This window comes from Pseudoliparis swirei, chromosome 2, assembly GCF_029220125.1.
Source record: "Pseudoliparis swirei isolate HS2019 ecotype Mariana Trench chromosome 2, NWPU_hadal_v1, whole genome shotgun sequence".
Lineage (NCBI taxonomy): Eukaryota > Metazoa > Chordata > Actinopteri > Perciformes > Liparidae > Pseudoliparis > Pseudoliparis swirei.
In genome coordinates this window covers 13,573,759-13,594,172 of record NC_079389.1, presented here as the reverse complement: position 1 = coordinate 13,594,172, position 20,414 = coordinate 13,573,759, and the positions used below count along the sequence as shown (strand labels likewise).

Genomic DNA, 20,414 nt, shown 5'->3' with positions numbered 1-20,414 from the left:
TCTCTCCTTGTCAAATCTTCCAATACACATTTAGAATAAATGCAACAGTGGAGAGGGTTTGCCTGAACGTATTCACATTGACTCTTTTTTTTTTTTAAAGAGCTTTCTTGAGATGTACTTATTGTTCTGACAGCTCACTGACTAGTCGTCGAGTCGACCTTGAAAATGCGGATTCTTTGCAGGGCTCATCCATCACGTGGAGAGGATTACTGTACGATGGAGGCCGGAGACGCCGCTTGGCTGCCTGATGTGCCGGATGACCCTTCTCTGTAGACCCATCTAGCATATTGCTCCCTTCAGCTAAACTGACTATCTCATTAACCGCAAACAGAGAGGTCACTCGCGAGATGCAACGGAGGCATGACACATTAGTTTCATCCATAATTTCCCAGGACAGACTTCTCGAACAATGTTGTTGGAGCAGTGCAGCTCGTGTCTGCAGCTGGATGACCAGTGATGATCACAGCAGACTTATTAGAGGCCAGTTATGCTGCTGTGATAATTAGTCTGATAGGACTTAAGCTAATCAAGATGTGTACCTGCATAGTTGATCACTATGATTCAATCAGAATAAAGTGAAACCCAATGAATTGCAAAAAGATCTACAAGTATTCCACTTTTGTTTTTTATTCAGTAAATATCATTTAAAATAAATAATGTGGCAGGTATCTAAAGAGTCTTTAATGCAGCTTCAGTAACGGAGTAAAATCATTTTCCATTCCCAGAGATAAGGTACTAACACTGCAAGTCACATACTGACTTCCAATCACTAATACACCCTGGGTATTGAACATCTTCAATCTTTTACTAAACTTACATAATTAAATGTCTAGTTCAATTCAATTCAGTTTATTTTGTATAGCCCATTATCACAAAATACAAATTTGCCTCAGAGGGCTTAACAATTCAATTCAATTTATTTGTATAGCCCAATTTCACAAATTACTAATTTGTCTCGGAGTGCTTTACAATCTGTACACATACGACATCCCTGTCCCAGGACCTCACATCGGATCAGGAAAAACTCCCAAGAAATAGAAAACAGTTGACATTTCTAATAATTTAATGATTCTATCTTTGAATGTTTAGCATATTTTCTGCAGCCTAGTTTGTCCCTTCCAGCTCAGCCTCCTGGTGCTTTGGAGAACAGATATTATTATAATTGTGCAGTGTTGAAGTGATCTCATTTTGCCAAGATGAAAACAACTTGTCAAATTAACTAAATTACTACCTGTATATAAAAGGACATAGTGTAATAATATTAGCAGTTATCAAATACAAAGTAATCAAATATAGCCATGCGGGAGAATCGTGCTCAAGTAAAATCAGAAAAGTCCCAAAAATATATAAGATTATATGTTGCAGAACTTTATTCTTTATCTAGTGACCTGAGGCTAAATATCAAAGAGCAAAGGCTAAATATCAAACAAGAAAGTATTTCAAACTAGAGCCACCACGACCAGCTATGACAGCAACATGCACATTAATCAGTATTAACATCTGATAATGTGATAATAACTGGTCACATTTGTGATTTTTCAAGTAATTTTCTTTTGTATGCTTTAAGTAGATTTTGCTGATACTTATTTACTTTCACTTAATCAGGTTTTTAAATTGGACTTTAAATTTGTACATGGCACTTTTACTTTAGTAAGGGAACTGATAAATATATCGGAGATATGTTCTCGTTTATACAACACAGATCTGAACACACAACTTACTGCTGTGATGGATTGTGTTTGGCTCGCAGGGCAGGAAGGAATCAGCTGAATTATCACTGGCATTCAAATTAGGCCAACCAAACTCTCCATGTCTTCCTTTTCAACTAAATTACACTAATTTCAGCTAAAGACAGGTCAGTGGCATTCACAGTGACATCTCTTTTTCCTTTGGCAGGGAAATCATTAGTTTTGGTTTGTGTCTTTCCCACTATCCAATCGTTAAGGTCAGGCTAAAACGGATATTAAAGTATTCTTCGTCGGCAATTAAATGAGAAGCAACATAAAACTACTGACTCATGAGCAGTGCCCTGATGGAGGCTGAGGATAGGAGGCTGTGTGTGTATTTGAATTGTGCATGTGTTGATGCCAGCTGAAAGGAAGCGTGTGTTTGCGTGCACATATATAACAATAGCGAGGCGAGCTGGCCTGCTATTGTTTAAAGGAAATCCAATCTCACGCATGACGATGGGATGATTATTTGTGATGATGGGACATCAGGGAGACAGTCCGTCACACACGTAAACACACGCAAATGAAGATGTGCGTACGCACACAAGAGACACAAAATAGCTCCAACCAACAGTCACCTGGTCCTGTATGACAGCCACTGGCTGGCTTCAAAGCCCAACTTGTCTTGTTTTATAAATCCAGGCTGACAATAGCTATATGTGATCTCGAGAGCCACTTCAAATATATTCTTTATTTCATGTTTCACATAGATTTATACCTGATGAGATTAAAAGGTAGAGAAAGTTTGATATGCTGTTCCTTAATACTTTACCCCACGTTTATTTTGTATTACTAATCAACTTCCACCCTGAGGAGATGGCAGGTGAAGTGTCATATTGGGAAGAAAAGGGATTTTCTGGGTGTTTCATGGCCAATTTGAGCTCCAAAGTGCTACAGCGTGAGTGAATTGATGCCATCTTTTTATTGCAGTTTGAGTTGCTTCTTTCAGAGCTTCCCCCGAGAACTCTCCTCTCTCTAAGAGGCAGATCATCAAGGATGGACTCAGAGAGACTGAGCCAGAGCTGCAGGACACAGTGTCCAGCCCCTAATGAGGCAGCGTGTATCATGTAAGACAAACCCATTGGGGATGGCTTATTTTGCAGCCTGAAGCAAAAGGGTCTTTATGTACACGTGTGTGTGTGTGTGTGTGTGTGTGTGTGTGTGTGTGTGTGTGTGTGTGTGTGTGTGTGTATATAAGTGAGTGTGTGTGTGAATACATCTGCTGTTTGTAAATAGCAGCAGGTGTTCATCTGTGAATATGAAGGAAGATGGAGATGCTTAAAGAAGCCTCTCATGTGTTGTCGTGTAACACAGTGTTTCTGGCAGAAGTGGAAAGTAGGACATGAACACCTTTACTCAACTGTGAAATATTGTACATAATTGTCCTTATTTTTCTACATTTATCAGACATTTATTGTTTGACAGCTGTCTTTATTAGCTGCTTTGTTGAAGAGAAAAAAACATGCGCCTACTAAAATGGCTAAAAGAGGTGCTGATATATGGCTGATTTGTTTGGGTCGCTAATCTAATCACCCGCTGGCTCTTATTGACGCACAACAGAATGGGGTTTGAACCCAGCACTAGCTTTCTGTCTAGACAAGGTTAAACTATGCACTCAAAAAAACAGAGAATAAATCACACTTTTATTTTTGGAACCGGGTCACAATAACTCACAGTCAGCATCTCATAGCAAACTGCACAACATTGTGTGTGTCCAGTTATGGCTACGCATGCTCAAGAACCTCTTGAGGTGACAGTGAAACCGACTTTCTCGAAACGCCTTATATTGCTTGTTTTATTCATAACAAGCAATTCCCTGCCGCGACCCCCGGCCACTGCTCCGCGCCGACGATGGGGGACAACAGTCTGTGGTGTGTTTGGCTAAAGGCCAACGGCACTACAAGCACTCACACTGCTGAACCGCTCCACAACCTATAGCTCCTGCCAATTCCTTGGGTTTGAATGAAGTGTGTTTGTTTACGATGCCTCACAGCCCGATAGGGCCGAGACGAGAGGCCGGGCCAGCTGTGGGCAGCGTCCATTCGATCACACAATTCAGATGTGGTCATTTGAATACACACCTGACGCACCTCTTAATTAGTCTTTGCTTTTCACATTTCTAATCTCAAACACCTGAGTAAAATGTGAGGGAAGGAATGAACCATGCGGACGCAGCACCATGCTTCCTTTCATTTCTCTACAACCTAGTTTAAAACCAGAACAAAGACAACGGCATTAACTATATATTATGGATAGTTCCAGCATCGACAGGGTCAGGCTCACCTGATTGTCTGTGGATGCTTTTTAGTTTAAAATATCTCTCTGTCTTTAGATGAATTATTATGCAGTAACTGCATGCAAATTGTATGCACTATTTATTTATTATGTGGGTACACACATCTGTTAATCGAGAAACTATATTGTTAATATATGAAAAATAAATTTGCATCCATTTTAAATGCAGCTACTTTTTAGATTTTACATTTCCAGATTATAATATGCATGCTCATGTTCATCAACACTGTTTCCTCTTACTGTCTTTGGGGAGTGGTTGGGTTTCCATTAGTAGATGTGGAATGAGGAGTCGCGGGGAGGATATGTGCTTGCCCAAATTAAATCTGTCATTACCTCTGTGCGACACACACACACATAGACACATTCACAGAGACACATCCAATTTAACAGCGTGTGAGTCGGTGTGTGTCTCTGCTTCTGTCTGAGACAGGACGGAGAGGAGACTCTTTCATCTCTTGCTCTCTCACCTTCTATCTCACATCTTGTTCTCCTACTCCAGGGCTGATTGCACTCAGTGATACTTTAAGGTGTGTTTGTGTTTGTGTGTTTTGCTTTGTTGGCTTTGATTCACCTAACTTTCCATTCAACCCGACAACACCGAATGTGATGAAGCTCCTGAATATGTATGGCATGATGGAAAGATCATGACGGCATATCACAAAGTCTCCACTGAGTACTGGGGGAGTGTGAGTTATTGGGTGGAAGTTTTTTAATCAGATTTTTTATTTATTTGAGCCTTCCCAATTAGTAAAAAACAAAGTGTTTCCATGAATTCCATTCAAGTGAGGATGGAAAAGCCCAGGTTAATAGGGAGGGAGGCCATATTTGCATGAAAGATGATTAAAATGTCTCAATATAATAAATACAAGGTAAGGTTTACCCATAGGAAAGCAGTACAGGCGATACATATACATTACAATCAAGCTCATTTCAGCACATCTGTCTATTAATGACAGGTGGTTGATACAGACACGCTTATGGGAAAAAGTATGTGTGTTTGTGTGAACATGTGTGAAGTATATTGAAACTTGAACACAGCAGACACGTGTCACCTCAGCACCAGTGCCCCGAACCTAAACTGACATCAACATCCCCGAGTCGCCCTATCAGAGATGGACTTCTACATAACGGCTTCACAATCTATTTGTATGACTTTGAGGTGTGTGTGTGTGTGTGTGTGTGTGTGTGTGTGCGTTAGTGTGTAGGGGTGTGTGTTTGTGTGTGTCTGAGTGTTCCCTTGCTTCTATCCTTTTGAGAGCCAATTTGAGGGTATTGAGGACTTCAAGCCTTTCCGGAGCCGTTTGAGGACGCACACTTGGGATGTAGAGCTTATTTAGGTGTTTTGGATCATTTTCTTTTTGAGAGTACATTAGAGAGCTAATAGGAAAGGAAAGGAGGGAGACAAGGAGGAGAAAGTGCAACACTACGCCCCAGCGTTGTAGTTCTGATGATAGTGAATAAATTAGGTGGAGAAGGTCCAAAAAGTGCTAAATTGAGATTAATGAGATTAATCATTGGTATTTACAGCGAGTATTGAGGAGTAAATGGCTGGACAATCTAAATGTGTTTTGCTCATGAGAGCAAATGTTTAGAAGTTTGAATCTGCTTCTGGATATGCATTAGAATACAACCAGTGACACAACAACTTGGGATACTTGCCCCGGTGCATAAGTGGTTCACGTGAAAAGGTGAAATTACCCTGCCATGATGTTCAGAGAGCCTTGTTCAAATTCCTGGACCTGGATTAGTTCCACACACTAGCCTTATTTTTTGGCCCAAGGCATAACTGAATTTCTTTACACAGAACATGTTGTTGAGTTCACTAATAAACACACAAACAAACATAACCTAAAGGTAATAGTGTTACTTAACAGACCATAACATTTAGAAATGTTAATTGGATTTATTAAATGCAGATTACAGGTTAGGATTAGGGTCCAGAATAATTAATGTAGTCACTGAAAGGGTCTTTGAAACAACAACTGAACTCAATAATGACAATAATGAGTATAATTAGTAATGGGGCTTCATCTTGAATTAATTTACTCTTTTTTTAATACATATATTTAACTACTGAAAACCATCTTACATTTATTTTCCTACCGTAAGGCCCAACATTTAAAAACTTTAAAAACTAATTTAAAACATTTAAAATGTTATATATAATATCATATGTTTTAACTGCCTAAAACAGGACGTTTGAATGTCTAAGATACCCATTACACGTGAGGGTTATAAACTCCAGTGTCAAATCTTGATTTGAGTGTTACCTTGAGAAATGCCGAGTATCCTTCAAGGAAAGCAGCTAGAGTCCAATGAATATTTCAACATTGTTGAACTATTATTCAACTGTTTGAATGGCACATGTTACATTCAACTATGAACACTTTGACTCAGTGAGCCATGTTCAAGTCATTTTCCCATTAAGTGTCCACTCCTATTGAAGTGTCTTTGAGCAAAACCTTGAAGCTCCAGTACCATTCTGTAAATGACCTTGACCTCTAACCGAGAAAAGGTTTGAGGTCAGATGGGATGCTTAAATGGGGGTTTAGCTTATCCGACCATCATAAATTATTTCTGATAATAAATGGCTGATAACAGGAAGAAAATTATGACTGCAGTTAAAATTCGGTAGAATCTGGTCACTGTCCTCTCGGCACAGTCGTTAATGTGTGCATGATTATTAACCATTACTTCTGCAATTACGCGGTTAATACAATGCAATATTGCAGCGTACATGTATTTAATAAAGGAAAACATTTTCAAAAAAATTATATAAACTTGAGTGAAATTCAGAGATGCTTTTGAATGCATGCAAAGACACACACACACACACACACACACACACAAACAAACAAACACCGTCCCCCATGCTCAGTCCCTCTGAGCCTCCCCTGCTCCACTTTTCTCTTTCATCTGTCATTCTGGAGCATGTCAGTATTTAACCCCCTCCCACTCTGGCACGTACGCGCGCACACACACACACACACACACACACACACACGCACACACGCACACACACCACCTTTCTTATTTAACAAACTGCACAAACATACTCCGTCGCTCGAACACAGCTTGTTCCCTTCTTTCCACCTAAACACAGCACACTTCCACACACACCGGCAATCCAGGGCACACGCTTAAACAGACAGACAGAGTTGAGACAGTTGTCATATATCTTGTTGCTCTCTTTCTCACGCAAGAGACTATGGCTGTCATTTACAGTCGATTTGTGTGTGTAGCAAGGGTGTTTTGTGGGGTGATACAGGCCACTTGCGTATCTACTCATGCTGACAGCAATCATTTTGTAGTCGAGTCAAAGAGGGCATCTGCCATCTCACAGACTCCCTCCTCTTCTCCATGGGAGCAACACACAACAGTTTAGGAGGCAACAGGGTTCCTTCCTCATGGATGCATCCAGGCTACTTAAAGATTTATTTTTATTATTATGGTGCATGTAGCTCAAAATAAGAAGGTTTAAAAATGTAGGCCTAAACTTGCACTTTCTCTGAGTGAGGGGATATGCTCGGCTCGTTAAATCCTCAGGGGTGTTTAAGGTGGAAAGTAGGGATGTGGTGTTCCATAAAGATGTGGCTATATTTACAGTGAGAGCTGCAGTTGGCGAATATAATTCAACAATCAGCAATATTGTTGAATCGAATCACCCTTTCCCCCCGTAAAAAGGCCATGCTTAAGGTGTGTAACATTTAAGTGATAAATTCCCCCATGAATCTAAAAAGATAACTAACTCTTGTGTGCAAATAAAGACATAAACAACTGTGTGTTATTATCCGCCTGCTTAAATATCCCAAAATATGCATGTCCTTGGTGTGTCCTTCACATTATCCATTTTAAAATGTGCAAAATGTGTTAATTTCCCTGGTTTGGGGGATGCAAGCCAAATGCTTTGAGACCCAGATGAAAATGACACCTTATATCGCACATGTTAAATAGCTGTACGGACCATGTGACAGCGTATGCAACGGGGGCCAACGTGCCTGCAATATTGAGAAGTCTTAAGCGTGGCCAATGCTGTATGTGCCTGTGCGTTTGAGAGAGTAGCCTGCATATACGACCATTTTCGAAACTAATATTGGTAACAGAATTCTAAGCAAACTCACGGATGTCATGGGGGGATTTAAATGCACCGTGCGTAAAAGCATTAGCGCCATATTTATGGTAAGGATTCATGGCAGGAACATGGCACAAAACAGATTGGGAATAAGACGCACAGGAGCCAATGGAGATAATCCCGTTATCTCGTGGGATGTAAAATGCCAATGTGGGAGCATCCTCACAGACAGATGAACTGAACATGAACTAATGCCGCAGATATACAGAAGGATTCAGAGAAGGAGGGGGGGGACACAACAATATTGGCAAGCTGATGTAAACACTGTATAGATTGACCTTAAGGGACACACACGCCGTTTACCGCAATGTCACCGGTGATCTTCGTTTACTTCATTTATTGAGAGCCCTCACACTCGCACGCCCGCACGGACTCCAAGTTCGATTTCCTCTTGATGACATTGTTTCACCTTTGACAATTCACTGTCACTTACAGCAGCAGGACAGTACACGAGCCGGCTGTTAAACTAATGTGGGGCTCTGCTCATTCATGGTTTTGGGATACCGGGTGCCGGAAGGGACGCGCTTCGGTCATCACCTGCCTTCTAACCAGAGCGCATTTAACATTACGCACGGTAGGAAAGCGCGCGTGTACACACACGCATGCGCGCACACATACACGCGCGCATGCATTTACAGATAACCTAGTAAACACACATGAAGAAAAATAAGACACAATGAAGACAGCAGACTTACGGGATGACCCTGGGCTCTGCGGGCTCTTGTGTGCGCCCCATTGTGATCGAGATTCCCATTATTCCCGTTTGGAATCCTCAAATGCCGTGGTCGCAGTCCACGTCTCTGCAAATGTACCAAAGGATCACATAGAGGATGAGGAGTATGGCGAAGATGAAGAGCGCTACTAGGATGGCCTTAGTCACTGGAGAGATGATCGACTGCATGTCAGGAGCAGAGCCGGGCAGAGCGGCGTGGCTCCGCGTCCGTCCGTCCTCAGTCTGCTATCTCTCGCGCGCTCCACCTCTCCTCTCCGCCGCTCCGGTAGCAACTGTTGAGGACGGAGCTGAGGTTTTTGTCTTGCGCGAACACACACATTTAGAGCCCAATGCACATGCACACGCGCTCCGTGACGCGAATTTCTATCAGCGATCCAGGCGCGCAACGCGTGGGGGCTTCCCTTTAGAAGCCGCGCAGGAGTGGGCCGTCTGTCTCCAGATCCACTCTTCCTTTTTATGTCAAAGTCGAAGGATTAGAATGAATCCATGTGCGTATTGCATTGAACGCAGTTGCACTTGATTCGTCCTTAACTGCTGATTGTGTATTGTTACCTTTACGCACCCTTTCAAAAAGAACCATATTCGATAATAATGAGGACAGATGGACGGGATATGTCATGTTATAACGTCATAAATAAGCTGTATATGCAGGAGATAAACTTTTGATTTTGACATTGTCATATTTGAAAAGGCAATTTGAAGGGGAGTTTGGTAGTGACATCTGCTTTACAGACTAAGTGCCAAACCTACAATGGTTCTATTTACATGATGACTGTCAGCCATCACAATCAGAACATTAGGCTTTGTTTTCGTATTTCAGGCAAGAAGATTAAACTATTGTAACCATACGGAAATGCATACACCCCATCTCATGTATGACTGCATGAAAGAGATTATTCATAGCCTCTAACCAAATAATATAGCCGCGTTTAATGTCTGCGTGGATTATAGATGCCACCTTCAGCTATTCATTAGTATATCCCATTATAAATTGCCAATTTCAAAAAGGCAACACAAATGTCATTAAAAAACAACAATTTAAGACATTATTATTGAAGATCATTTTTAGCCAATAGAACTAGGTCGTCAAACTATAAGGGCAAAAATAGGGCGAACATGATCAGGAGCGCACTGTTCTTCACCAAACGATGTGCACCACTAGATGGAGACAAAGGTAAAAGAAGAAAAAAAGAAATCCAAGCCCTCGTGAAATGTGATGGTGTATTTGATTATTCCGCACACCATCGTTACACTGTATTCTTGCATCACAATCATGACAGCTACACCAGTGTAAGAAGCACGGCAGGTAAGAAGAAACAATCCCGTTTTACTCGTCGACACATCATTTAGTGCACTATGGTGCGTTGTTGTGCGTCTTCGTAGCGGCTCGTGTGCAAACGTTAGCTTCACTAGCCGTCAGTAACAATGTGGCCTATTGAGCGGAGTGGCTGAGGAAGCTTAAGGCGAAGTGACCCTGCTGACAAGTTTGGTCAAACACAACGGAAGTTGTGTTTCGTGCCACGTGCGTCGTTTGATGCGAGCTAGAATGTATTATTGGATTCTGCACGTGTTGTGCAGATGCAGCGTCAACTGTATCCAAGAAAAACACAGGCGGACCAATGTTTGCAGCAAGTTAGCTAACTAGCTGCAAACAGGCCGTAGACGTTTGTCAAGATAATGCGAGTAAAACAGAACTTCCGGCCTTAGCCTTCAAAGTAAAACATTTAGTGACGCGCTTGTTCTTAATGTTTTATGTATGACATCGAATTTGGTTGGCAGATTTGGCGTGGACTGTATTGTGGTTTCAAGAATATAACATGACTCCGTCATCGTTGTAAATGTACCTTACCTTCATCTGAAATATTGGCAATGAAGGTGGTGTGTACTTAAGACTTTTACTTGGTTTAGTTGATGTTGTACATGTTACATACTTATAGATAGATAGATACTGTGGGCTATTAATCTCGCAAGGGGACATTGTTTTGCTATAGCAGAATTTCCACATACAAGTAAAGCAAGCATTTCTAGATATGTTATAATAAGTAAAGGAATTCATGAAAATGCACAATATGTGTTCAAAAAAAGAATATAATATAAAATTAACTAACAAAACAATATAAAAATGCACTATATCCAAAACATTAAAGAATAATATTAAATTAACTAACAAAACAATAGTGTGAGATGTAATCAAACAAATAAATAGCGGCATTTTCCATGTTTCTATGAACAACTTAAAATGTACACTATTCGTTTTGTCCGCAGTGCGCTCCAAATTAAGCGGCGAACGAGCTTTTACTTTGAAGGCACCGTCGCGTCTCTTCCGTGTTTTTCCCCGGTTTCTAACTATTTCATACAGCAGTATTGACAAGCGCTGCTAGCTAGCTGGCTAGCAAAATACTTTTAACCCACTTCACCGAAGTGACACAGTGAGTGTGTTTACATATGGAACTTCGTGGTGATACTTGACTGCATCATTGTCTCCTGCGGAATGTGTATATATACATATATACAAATATATGTGTATATATATGCTACATTGTCAAACCTGTTATCAAACGGTCCACAAGTGCTACGTTAGCTAACGTAAGCGTTACCGTTTTAGGATCAAGTGATTGCAAGTTAACTAATTAGCTCTAGCTGAAGTGTAACTCCGAGTGAGGGCGACGCTGGGGTAATGCTGCAGCGAATACACGTGCAGCTGGTTTTCTAACTAACGACAAGCTTTCGGCTCCGAGTATACCAGGTTGTCAACGTAGAATACAATTGGAAAGAAATGTTTATTTTCTCCCCAACAAGATCTACCTATGTCCTAAGTAAAGTAACATAAACGTTATTATTTACGAACTACTTGACAATTTGTAAGACGCAGGCTTAGAAAACCAATATTTAAATGAATGTTCAACCTGTCGAGCTGTATAGTAGGCTACAATGTGTAAGGTTAGGATGAGGTCACAGAAACAACAGCTGAGCCAGATACACGAGTGATATTGTGCAGTATAGAGTATCAAAAGTTTGAATGTTTTGTTAGTAGAAGCCCACGTAGCCCTCGTTAGGTATTAGGTTTTAAGACATGGTTGAAGGTAAGCTACTGAGACTAGAATATACATCATATTTATAGCAACAGTATATTGAAGACCACCTTCATCAGGTTGGGCATACTCATCCTAACCAAGCTATAGCTAGAGTTGTTAACTTGTTCAGCACCAACATGGGTTGGTGCCAGGAATTGGGGGTGTGGAGGGGAGTTACCTTTTTCAATAGTAAGTAAACACCACAATTTACCTATGTAGATCCCAAGTGTGATTTCCCTTCCTCTTCATCATAATGTCAAGTAAGTATAACAAACTGTCTCTTGGTATGTTGTCTGTTTGGTGTTTAGCTTGCCACCATTGCCCAGTCATCTTGTCTCTTTCTATCTCTTCACAGACGTAATAACTACTCTATGTAAGATGAACACTGAGGACAAGTTGGAGGGCATGCTGCTGAAATGCAGCAGCGGGGGAATAGATGGAGGAGGGAGAGTTGGGCTTGGCAGTGGAAGAGGACTGGTGGTGATGACGCTGGGGGAACGATCACTGGCAAACCACCCACTGTTGGCTGAGGACGACGATGATGATGACGAAGACGAAGATGAGGACTTGACTGGGAGCTCACTAGTCACACACGACCTGGTCCCCCCAGAGCAGCTGATGATGCAGGAGGAAATGACAAAGAATGGTAGAGGAGGAGAAGAGGAGGAGGGAGGAGGCGAGGTGGGAGTGCATTTCCCCCTAAAACTCACCAATAAGTTCCCCTGCTTGCTTCATATGCCAGTGAGTTCATGCCAGTTAAGAAGTAGATCGTGCATTAATACGATTATTTGTGTGGATACTGTCCTTATGGTCTCCATGTCATGATAGTGAATCTTATTCGTGTCATCCCATGCAATGTTTGTGATGAGACATTAGTTCCCTCAACACTCAAAAGTCACCGGTCCATATGAAACTTGTGATCTAAGTGTATTACACAAATACTAGTGGAAAAGCTTGTCCCCCCACCACCTCACCCACCCCACAGTACAGCATTGAAAATAAACTACTTAAACATGAAGGATCATATGTTGTTGAGATGCATAACCTCTGGAGTAAAAAAGTCAGGAGCCTTCACAGCGATAAAGGCATTAGCTGAAATGCTTGCGCTTTTACAATATTTTTGCATCTTAATGGAATAAAGATACAGTACATGTGAATTTCAAAGACAATAAACATCAAGGATAACCCAAACCAATCAGAATCAGGCCTAGGGCGGCTTAGTTCCTGTTCATTACAACGTTGATGTATCCACAGTTCTGGCCGTTGTTATCTCTGTCAGTAAGAAAAACATTGTCCTCCGTAGACGCTCCCAGGCCGGCAGAAAGATGTGATTTTTCAACCGGTCCTCTGTTTTCTAGGACCATTTAGATCACTATGCCTCCAGCATGGCGTAACCATCCAGAGGAAGCTAGAACCGCATCAACTGTCCTCTAAAAATGTGCTATATTTGATATTTAGAGCACTAAAATAGCAGCAAATAACTATTTACAATGTAAAGACATGAGCGGAGAATGAAGTCGCTGCTTTTCTTTGCAGTGTTGACATGGGCCTTTTTAGTTTGGTTTGTGCATGTGAGCGTGCTCCACTGGTTCGCTCACGACCGTCGCTCTGCTCTCATATATACGACAGTTACAGCTGACCGCCAACCAAATGGATGGCAATATCCCGGAAGTGTACAACCCACCTTCCTGGTCCCCCTTCAGGAAAACACCGTGAGCTCGGTCAGCACTGTTGCCGTTGTTTGCACTGTGAGCATCTTTAGCTGCAAGCCTTCTGCTCAACCGTCGCCATGTTGAGAGCCGTTTAGATGCAATAGAAATGCTCCCAGATCATATGATAGATATAGATATAGATATCACCTTTAAGCTGCTCCGAGGTGAGGTCCCTTCCCATTGGTTTAGTATCTTCTACTTGCCAAACTGCACCTGCCTGACCGTGATAAGCGTCCAGAAGAATGAGTGGGCTTTAAAGGATGTCTTGTGCCTTGTTAAATGTCTTTCCTATGTTTTACAGTTGAGCATCAAGCAAGAACTGAAGCAGTCTGAGACAGCGGTCCAGATGAAGAAGGACAAAAAAGCAGTTACGGACCTGATGATTTGTCCAAAGAAAAAAAAGAGGAAGCAACGTTCCCCAGCAAAGGTGCCAGTTTATTTGATCTCAGACATCATATCTCGATCTGCATCTGTATGACAGTTTTCCATCATGACAACTAAGAATCAATCGAATACTAATGTCTTTGTTAATTTTGCTGTGGCAGATTCTCAACATCAATGATGATGAATCATTGGGCTTACAAAACCCCAAGTGTCACGTCTGCATTCACTGTAATGCTGCATTCAGAACCAACTACCATCTGCAGAGGCATGTCTTCATTCACACTGGTATGAATTACTTTGTCGGGTTGTAAAAAGCCATCATCTTCATTTGTTGCTTTGAAATGAGATATCATATCTTTAAAGTTGAGGGGAAAAAAGGGCAATGCTAAATGAAGAAGTTACCGTGAGTATCATGAAATACAGTGACTCTATAGTGTCAATTTTGTACCCAAACTCCAGGTGAGAAGCCGTATCAGTGCAGCCAGTGTGATATGCGCTTCATTCAGAAATATCTCCTCCAGAGACATGAGAAGATCCACACTGGTGAGTGAGGAATACATTGGTCTGCACTTTCATTTGGTTTAATTTGAATCCAAAGTGAGTCTTTTTCCCTCTTCCCTTTTTGTGTTTTTTGTTTAGGGGAGAAGCCTTTTCGCTGCGATGAGTGTGGGATGAGGTTCATCCAGAAATACCACATGGAGAGACACAAGAGGACTCACAGTGGCGAGAAGCCTTACCAATGTGACTACTGTCACCAAGTAGGCTCCGTTTTTATTTGCTCGTACATTATTGCACTTGGAAGCAACATGACAATTGAATATATGTTAGAATAAGCATCAATGTGAATGGGTACTCATAGTATTGGTCTTTAAATGTGCTGGACTGCATGATGTGAACACAGAACATACAGAGTGAACTCATGACAATGCGAGCCAATGGCTGTGTATCGCTAACGCAGTATTTACACGAGTTGCACAGAAAAATAAAGACACAGCAACCAAAGCGTCTACATTTCCTCACTTGAGGTTTATCACCACTTTGCGTCTTTTTTAGTGACACTATGAAATATATTTTTGTATCTTCTGTCAACAGTACTTCTCCAGAACCGACCGGGTTTTAAAGCACAGACGAATGTGCCACGAGAACAGAGAGAGAAAAACCAACAAGGCAGCCGGTAAAGTTGGGCCTTTGTGCGAAGCCGATTCTTCGGGCCTCCCCTTTTTTGCCAAAGAGTGCTCACTGCCCAAGAAAAAGCGGCAAAAGTGTGCAGACAAGAGTCCAGTCGCTTCCACCAATGCCCAGACGGATGGACACACCGTCACCGCCGTCGAAATGGAGGAAAAGGACGAGCAAAGGCGGAATAAAATTGACGGTCTACCTCTCTATGCCGTGTCCTCCAAAGTCAAACATGAGTACGTGATCGCAGATTACTCCGAGGAGCTGGCTGAAGAAACGGCGAGCCAACACCCAGAGGGCGACGTGTCATCGGAAGACACGACCCCTCCCAAACTCGTCCTGAAGAAAGTCCCCAAGAGGAGTCTCAAACCGTCCAGTGAGCCAACGCCTCCCTGCCTGTCCACTGTGTCTTCCCTCGGGGAACATCCGAAGGTCGCGCAGTACACCTTTGAAATCGTGGACAAGCGAGGCCTTCTCGAAGTGGAACGCAACCCTGAACTCGAGTCGGTTGAATCTCTTCAAGGAGGACCGAGGAAGCCAGCAGCGAGCAGCACAAACTACGACGACGCCATGCAGTTTCTCAAAAAGAAGCGGTATCTTCAGGCGGCGGCGGCCGACAACAGTCGGCATTACGGATCCAACGCGAGCGGCGTTCCGTCTCGAGCGCCCGCGACGCAAACCGCGGCGTCGGCGGCTATCGACGAGACGGTGCCTGCCACCATCCTGGAGCCGCAGCCCGTCGACACGGAGACGAAGGCGCCGCATGACAAGAGTGTGTTGCCAGACGAGGTTCTTCAGACGCTGTTGGAGCATTACTCCAACAAAGCCAACGGGCAATCGGACATTTCTTTCAGCGTGGCGGACACTGAGGTGACATCGAGCATCTCCATCAATTCCTCTGATGTTTCAGACAGCAGCCCCGTCGAGAGTCTCGGAGCCTCCGGCGCCCAGGCGCAGCCCGCGACTGAGAAGGTCAGCCTCTTGCAAGAGTACTCCAAGTTTCTCCAGCAAGCATTGGAGAGGACCAGCCAGAACGACAGCTACCTGACCAGCCAGAGCCTCAGCTTGGTCTCCGAAAACCCCACCTTAGCCGGACAGCCGCTGTTCTCCACCGACAAACAGTTTCCTTCCCCCAGCAGGTTCAAATCGGGGATAAGCTCTCCGCTGAGGTCGACTGTAGAGAAACCCAACTTTGGATTACTGGTCGGGGACTCCCAGCACTCGTTTTCGTTTTCAGGCGATGAGACCACCCCTCCCTCCGCTGTGTCCCCAGCTGAGGAGGACTTCCTGGAGCAAGTCTCGCCCTCCAAAAAGACGGATTCTTCACAAGGCATACTGCAGACTTTTCAAATCAGCTCCTTTGATCAGAACTTCAAGTCTAATTTCCAGACGTCACGGTCTGGACCCTCCTCGCTTTTTAGTGTTGCCAATGGACACATAAGTCTTCGAGGACACAGCACAGACTTCTCAGAGTTCCCCTCGCTCAGAGTCACTGAGACCAGGTCTCAAATGAACTCCTCCCCTGATGTTTCCGCCAGTGAAACCTTTGGCTGAAGGGAGGGGTGAACAATTCATTTCTGTTCATAATTTCAGCGGCACTTTATCTCACGTTTCCTGTTTTGCCAAAACAAGTCCCATTGCAACCATGTGCTCTTCCTCAAAGTGTTTTGTTTCGTGGAAATAACTTTTCTTTCTTTGCAACCTCATAAAATGGAAATACTGAACATGTGTATCATAATTGGCATTCCCCCTTAAAAGAAGCAAACAATTGTAATTGTGCATGGATGTATTTCTTGCCCCAGAATGTACATTGAGAGTATTCTCTCATACCGTTGCCACGTACTTTATGTTTCATGTTTTGTCAGTTTGCCTTGCACAAATATGATCAAGTCACTCGTGCTGCTTAATGCAATATTTCCACTTATTAAAACATAGGCCCTATTTATATATATATGCCTTTTTGCTCGTAGCTCCCCTTGCTGTTTATCTGGTTAAATTTAAGTCCACTCCTAGAACCTTATTATTCCAGCTTTGTCACTCCTGTTACGTTGTCTCCTGAAAAGACGCCATGATTAGACCGTAGCTGATTCTTCAATTTAAGTCACTTTACTGTCGCCTGAGATTAGTGTGTCCGAATGAAATGTGTAGTGAATGCGGCAGGAAACCGATGATGTTCCTCTCATATGGAATCTAGTTTATTTTCCACGTGCAAATTAAGCTTAATTGTGTTGGTGTGATGGCCCAAAGAAATATACAAATAGCTCTCTTAAATAAACAAAGTAATAAGTTATTCTCTCTGTGGATGAATGTATTGGCACGTACTTCGGTGACTAGTGCAGCAGAGGCAGGAAAGAAAATACGATTTAGATTTAGGTATCAAATTGGTTCCAGGGTCATTATTGTTTTCCTTCAGCAGTATAAGTGAGTTGTAATGAAATTACTTTTGAGGATTGTGCTTAATTTTTGCACAATGTACACAATCTTTCACGACAGGAATGTAGTGTGTACTTTCAGAGTTGGGTTATTTGAACATTGCAGGCGTCACTTCTGATGCAGCAGTCAGAGCTGCAGTCGTTCAGTACTTTTGATTGTTCTTGGTGGACGATGCCCATGTTTTGGGGAGACGACGACGTGATGAGACCCACTTGTTTTGATTGAAACTCAAAGTTGTATTACGGCTGTAGTATGAAAGTCCACATGGAAATGGGGTGCTTGGTTTTTCCACTTTATGAGTTTTGCAAATGTGCCTTTTTTTTTCTTCCAGGCTTTTCTTTACTCATTCCCGTTTAGGTATTTCAGTTTTTTCTTAGTCCGAGCTCGAAGGCAACTAATTCCACTTGCACAACAACAACAAACACATAAGCGACCAACGTATTCGGTCTGTAACACGTTGAGATCTGGGAGCGTTATTTAATTGTACCCATCATATTTGATTTTTTTTTTTATTTGGGCAGAAATGTCATCTAGTTTAATTCTCAAAACGTTGACAAGTGGTTAGAAGGACAACGTGTTGTCGTTGTCTGCGCAGTATGCGAGGACAGAATCTTGTTTCAGACTTGTGGTTTTGATCGCTAGGATTCAGTCGTAAGCCACATTTGTCCGAGCCTTGTGGAGAAAAATAGAACTGCGTAAGTTCTCATCTGGGCTTCATCACGCTGTTGATTGTTTTCCGTGAGCACATGTATGTGCGATGTTTTAGGTGCTATTGTTTAAAACACTGTTTTTATATGCACCGTCAGATTAGGTTTGATAATCAATGTTAAACTCCCTCATGTTACACCTCTCCGGACAATCAGAGACAGACAGCACCCGCATTCATCATCAAATACGCTATTTCTCCACATTCCCACTATAATGTATAGAAGATTACCTGCTGTAAATACATTATTATGTTCATGTTCAGAGAAGATCCATCAGATCTGTGTGTCAATAGAGAGACCATGATTGTGCAAGAGACACTTTTTGTCAGTGGAAGGCACATTTATTAGTTTTCCAGCATTTATTACACTCGACAATGAACCATTTCACTTGCTGATGTGGCTCTCTGAGGTTTGTGTGTTTATGTATATATACAGTATATATATATAAATATATATATATTTATATTATCACCTCTGTTATCAGAAGATTCACACTTTTCATTGATGACAGGTTAACTTTAATTTTGATTATTCTTTTGTAAATTCATGCAGATGATTGTGCATTATGATGGGATTTACTGTATACAACTGTTGGTAATGACAACCCACCCCCCCAGAAAATGTTCATTTGGTTTTAAAGTAATACTCAACCTGTAATCTGTCTTTTTTTATTGTTATCAAGTATTTGTCCTCAGCAGCTGTGGTCGGCGTGAATTCATGTCAGTTAAAATACCTTTTGGGTGGAGTACAACACAAAATAATATTTCACGAGCGACACATTTCATTGTCAACTGTTATTGAAAGCACAACGCAGAGGAGTAAATCTGCTTTGGTAAATTGTCCCCCTTGAATTGTTCATTGTTTTAAATTCAATTGAGTAATTTAAAATGCAGAACTGATGGGTTGTTCACGAGTTGTTTCAACAGTGCTATGGTATTCGTTCATTTTAATTAACTGTAGGTTAGCTGGCCATAAGTGTCCTTGTATAAACTAGAGAAAATGTTTTGGGTAAAAATATCTGGATTATTGAATTTTTTGATACAAAATATTTTTGAAACCTGTCATTTAAGACACTGAAATGTACAGTATATCAGATGCAGTCACTATTGATACCCTTGTTTATCTCTGTAAAAGTTGTTTGTGTCAAGATCTTTCAATTGCCGATGGGATACTCCTTCTTTGACGTTTGGCTTTTTCATACTTTTAAGAACTTGAGGAGGAAGCCCGACTGCTTCCCTGTCAGGTCGAGCTTAAGTTAGACGGTAAGGTTTATTTGCATGGTCACTAACTTGTTGGGTCGAGTGAACTTGTTTTATGAATAATGTGCAGCTTTAATCGTAGATGATTATTTTCAGTCAAATAACCCATATGATTAGATTTTTGCAATATTATGATTTGTAAACAATCTTATTAAATTGTTGTTTTGATTGTTGTGTGTCATGTTCTTATAAATAAAATAAATTCACAGTATTTGACCTTGAATCTATTCTGGTGTCCAAAGGCTATTCAGCTGCTTTACGTGGGATGCTCGGCATTTATTTTAAGTCTGCCAAACTTCTGAAACATTTTTATCACAATTTCTTGTCACCTAAGTGCCAAACTCAACGATCAAATGTTAACAATCAAATGACAGAAAAGCAGCAACTCCTAGAAGGTGGAACTATAGAAAGTTAAATTCCTAGGTGATTCCACTGCTGGTTGCATCACTTCACTTTTCAAAACACTTTTTCTGATGTCTTAATACCAAAAATATACCTGTAGGATTTGTTGTCTGTGTTATATGTGATTGTAAACGTACAGGAATAGTCATCCGAATGTGGGCCTACAAACAGCCTCATGGCCCACAACAATGATCTGCTTTTCCAAAAGCTGGAGTCTCAATCAAAATGAAGTTTTTGGAAATAATTCCACACATAAAAAGATAAGACTGTGACGTGCATATCTCCACGTGAACGATTGGTCAACACACTGAAGGGTTCGCCAAAGCTAACACAGGTTCCTGGAGCGGAGCGCAACACACCCTGGAGGCTGCACACGT

The 20,414-nt window shown here is 41.8% G+C and overlaps 1 protein-coding gene across 4 annotated transcripts; it reads left to right on the top strand.

The window, feature by feature from the left end:
• The first annotated feature begins 10,102 nt into the window (after nt 1–10,102).
• On the top strand, nt 10,103–19,846 carry znf148 (zinc finger protein 148). 4 transcript variants are annotated; one of them, XM_056434308.1, is made up of 7 exons: nt 10,103–10,196; nt 12,320–12,705; nt 13,978–14,103; nt 14,222–14,345; nt 14,520–14,603; nt 14,700–14,818; nt 15,153–19,846. In XM_056434308.1, exons 2-7 carry the CDS (start codon nt 12,343–12,345, stop codon nt 16,788–16,790), a joined length of 2,454 nt encoding a protein of 817 aa, XP_056290283.1. In that variant the 5' UTR covers nt 10,103–10,196; nt 12,320–12,342; the 3' UTR covers nt 16,791–19,846. The 4 variants fall into 4 exon arrangements, with proteins under 4 accessions (XP_056290283.1, XP_056290269.1, XP_056290259.1 ...); XM_056434294.1 differs by lacking the exon at nt 10,103–10,196 and adding an exon at nt 11,046–11,319; XM_056434284.1 differs by lacking the exon at nt 10,103–10,196 and adding an exon at nt 11,344–12,224.
• Nucleotides 19,847–20,414: the final 568 nt, after the last annotated feature.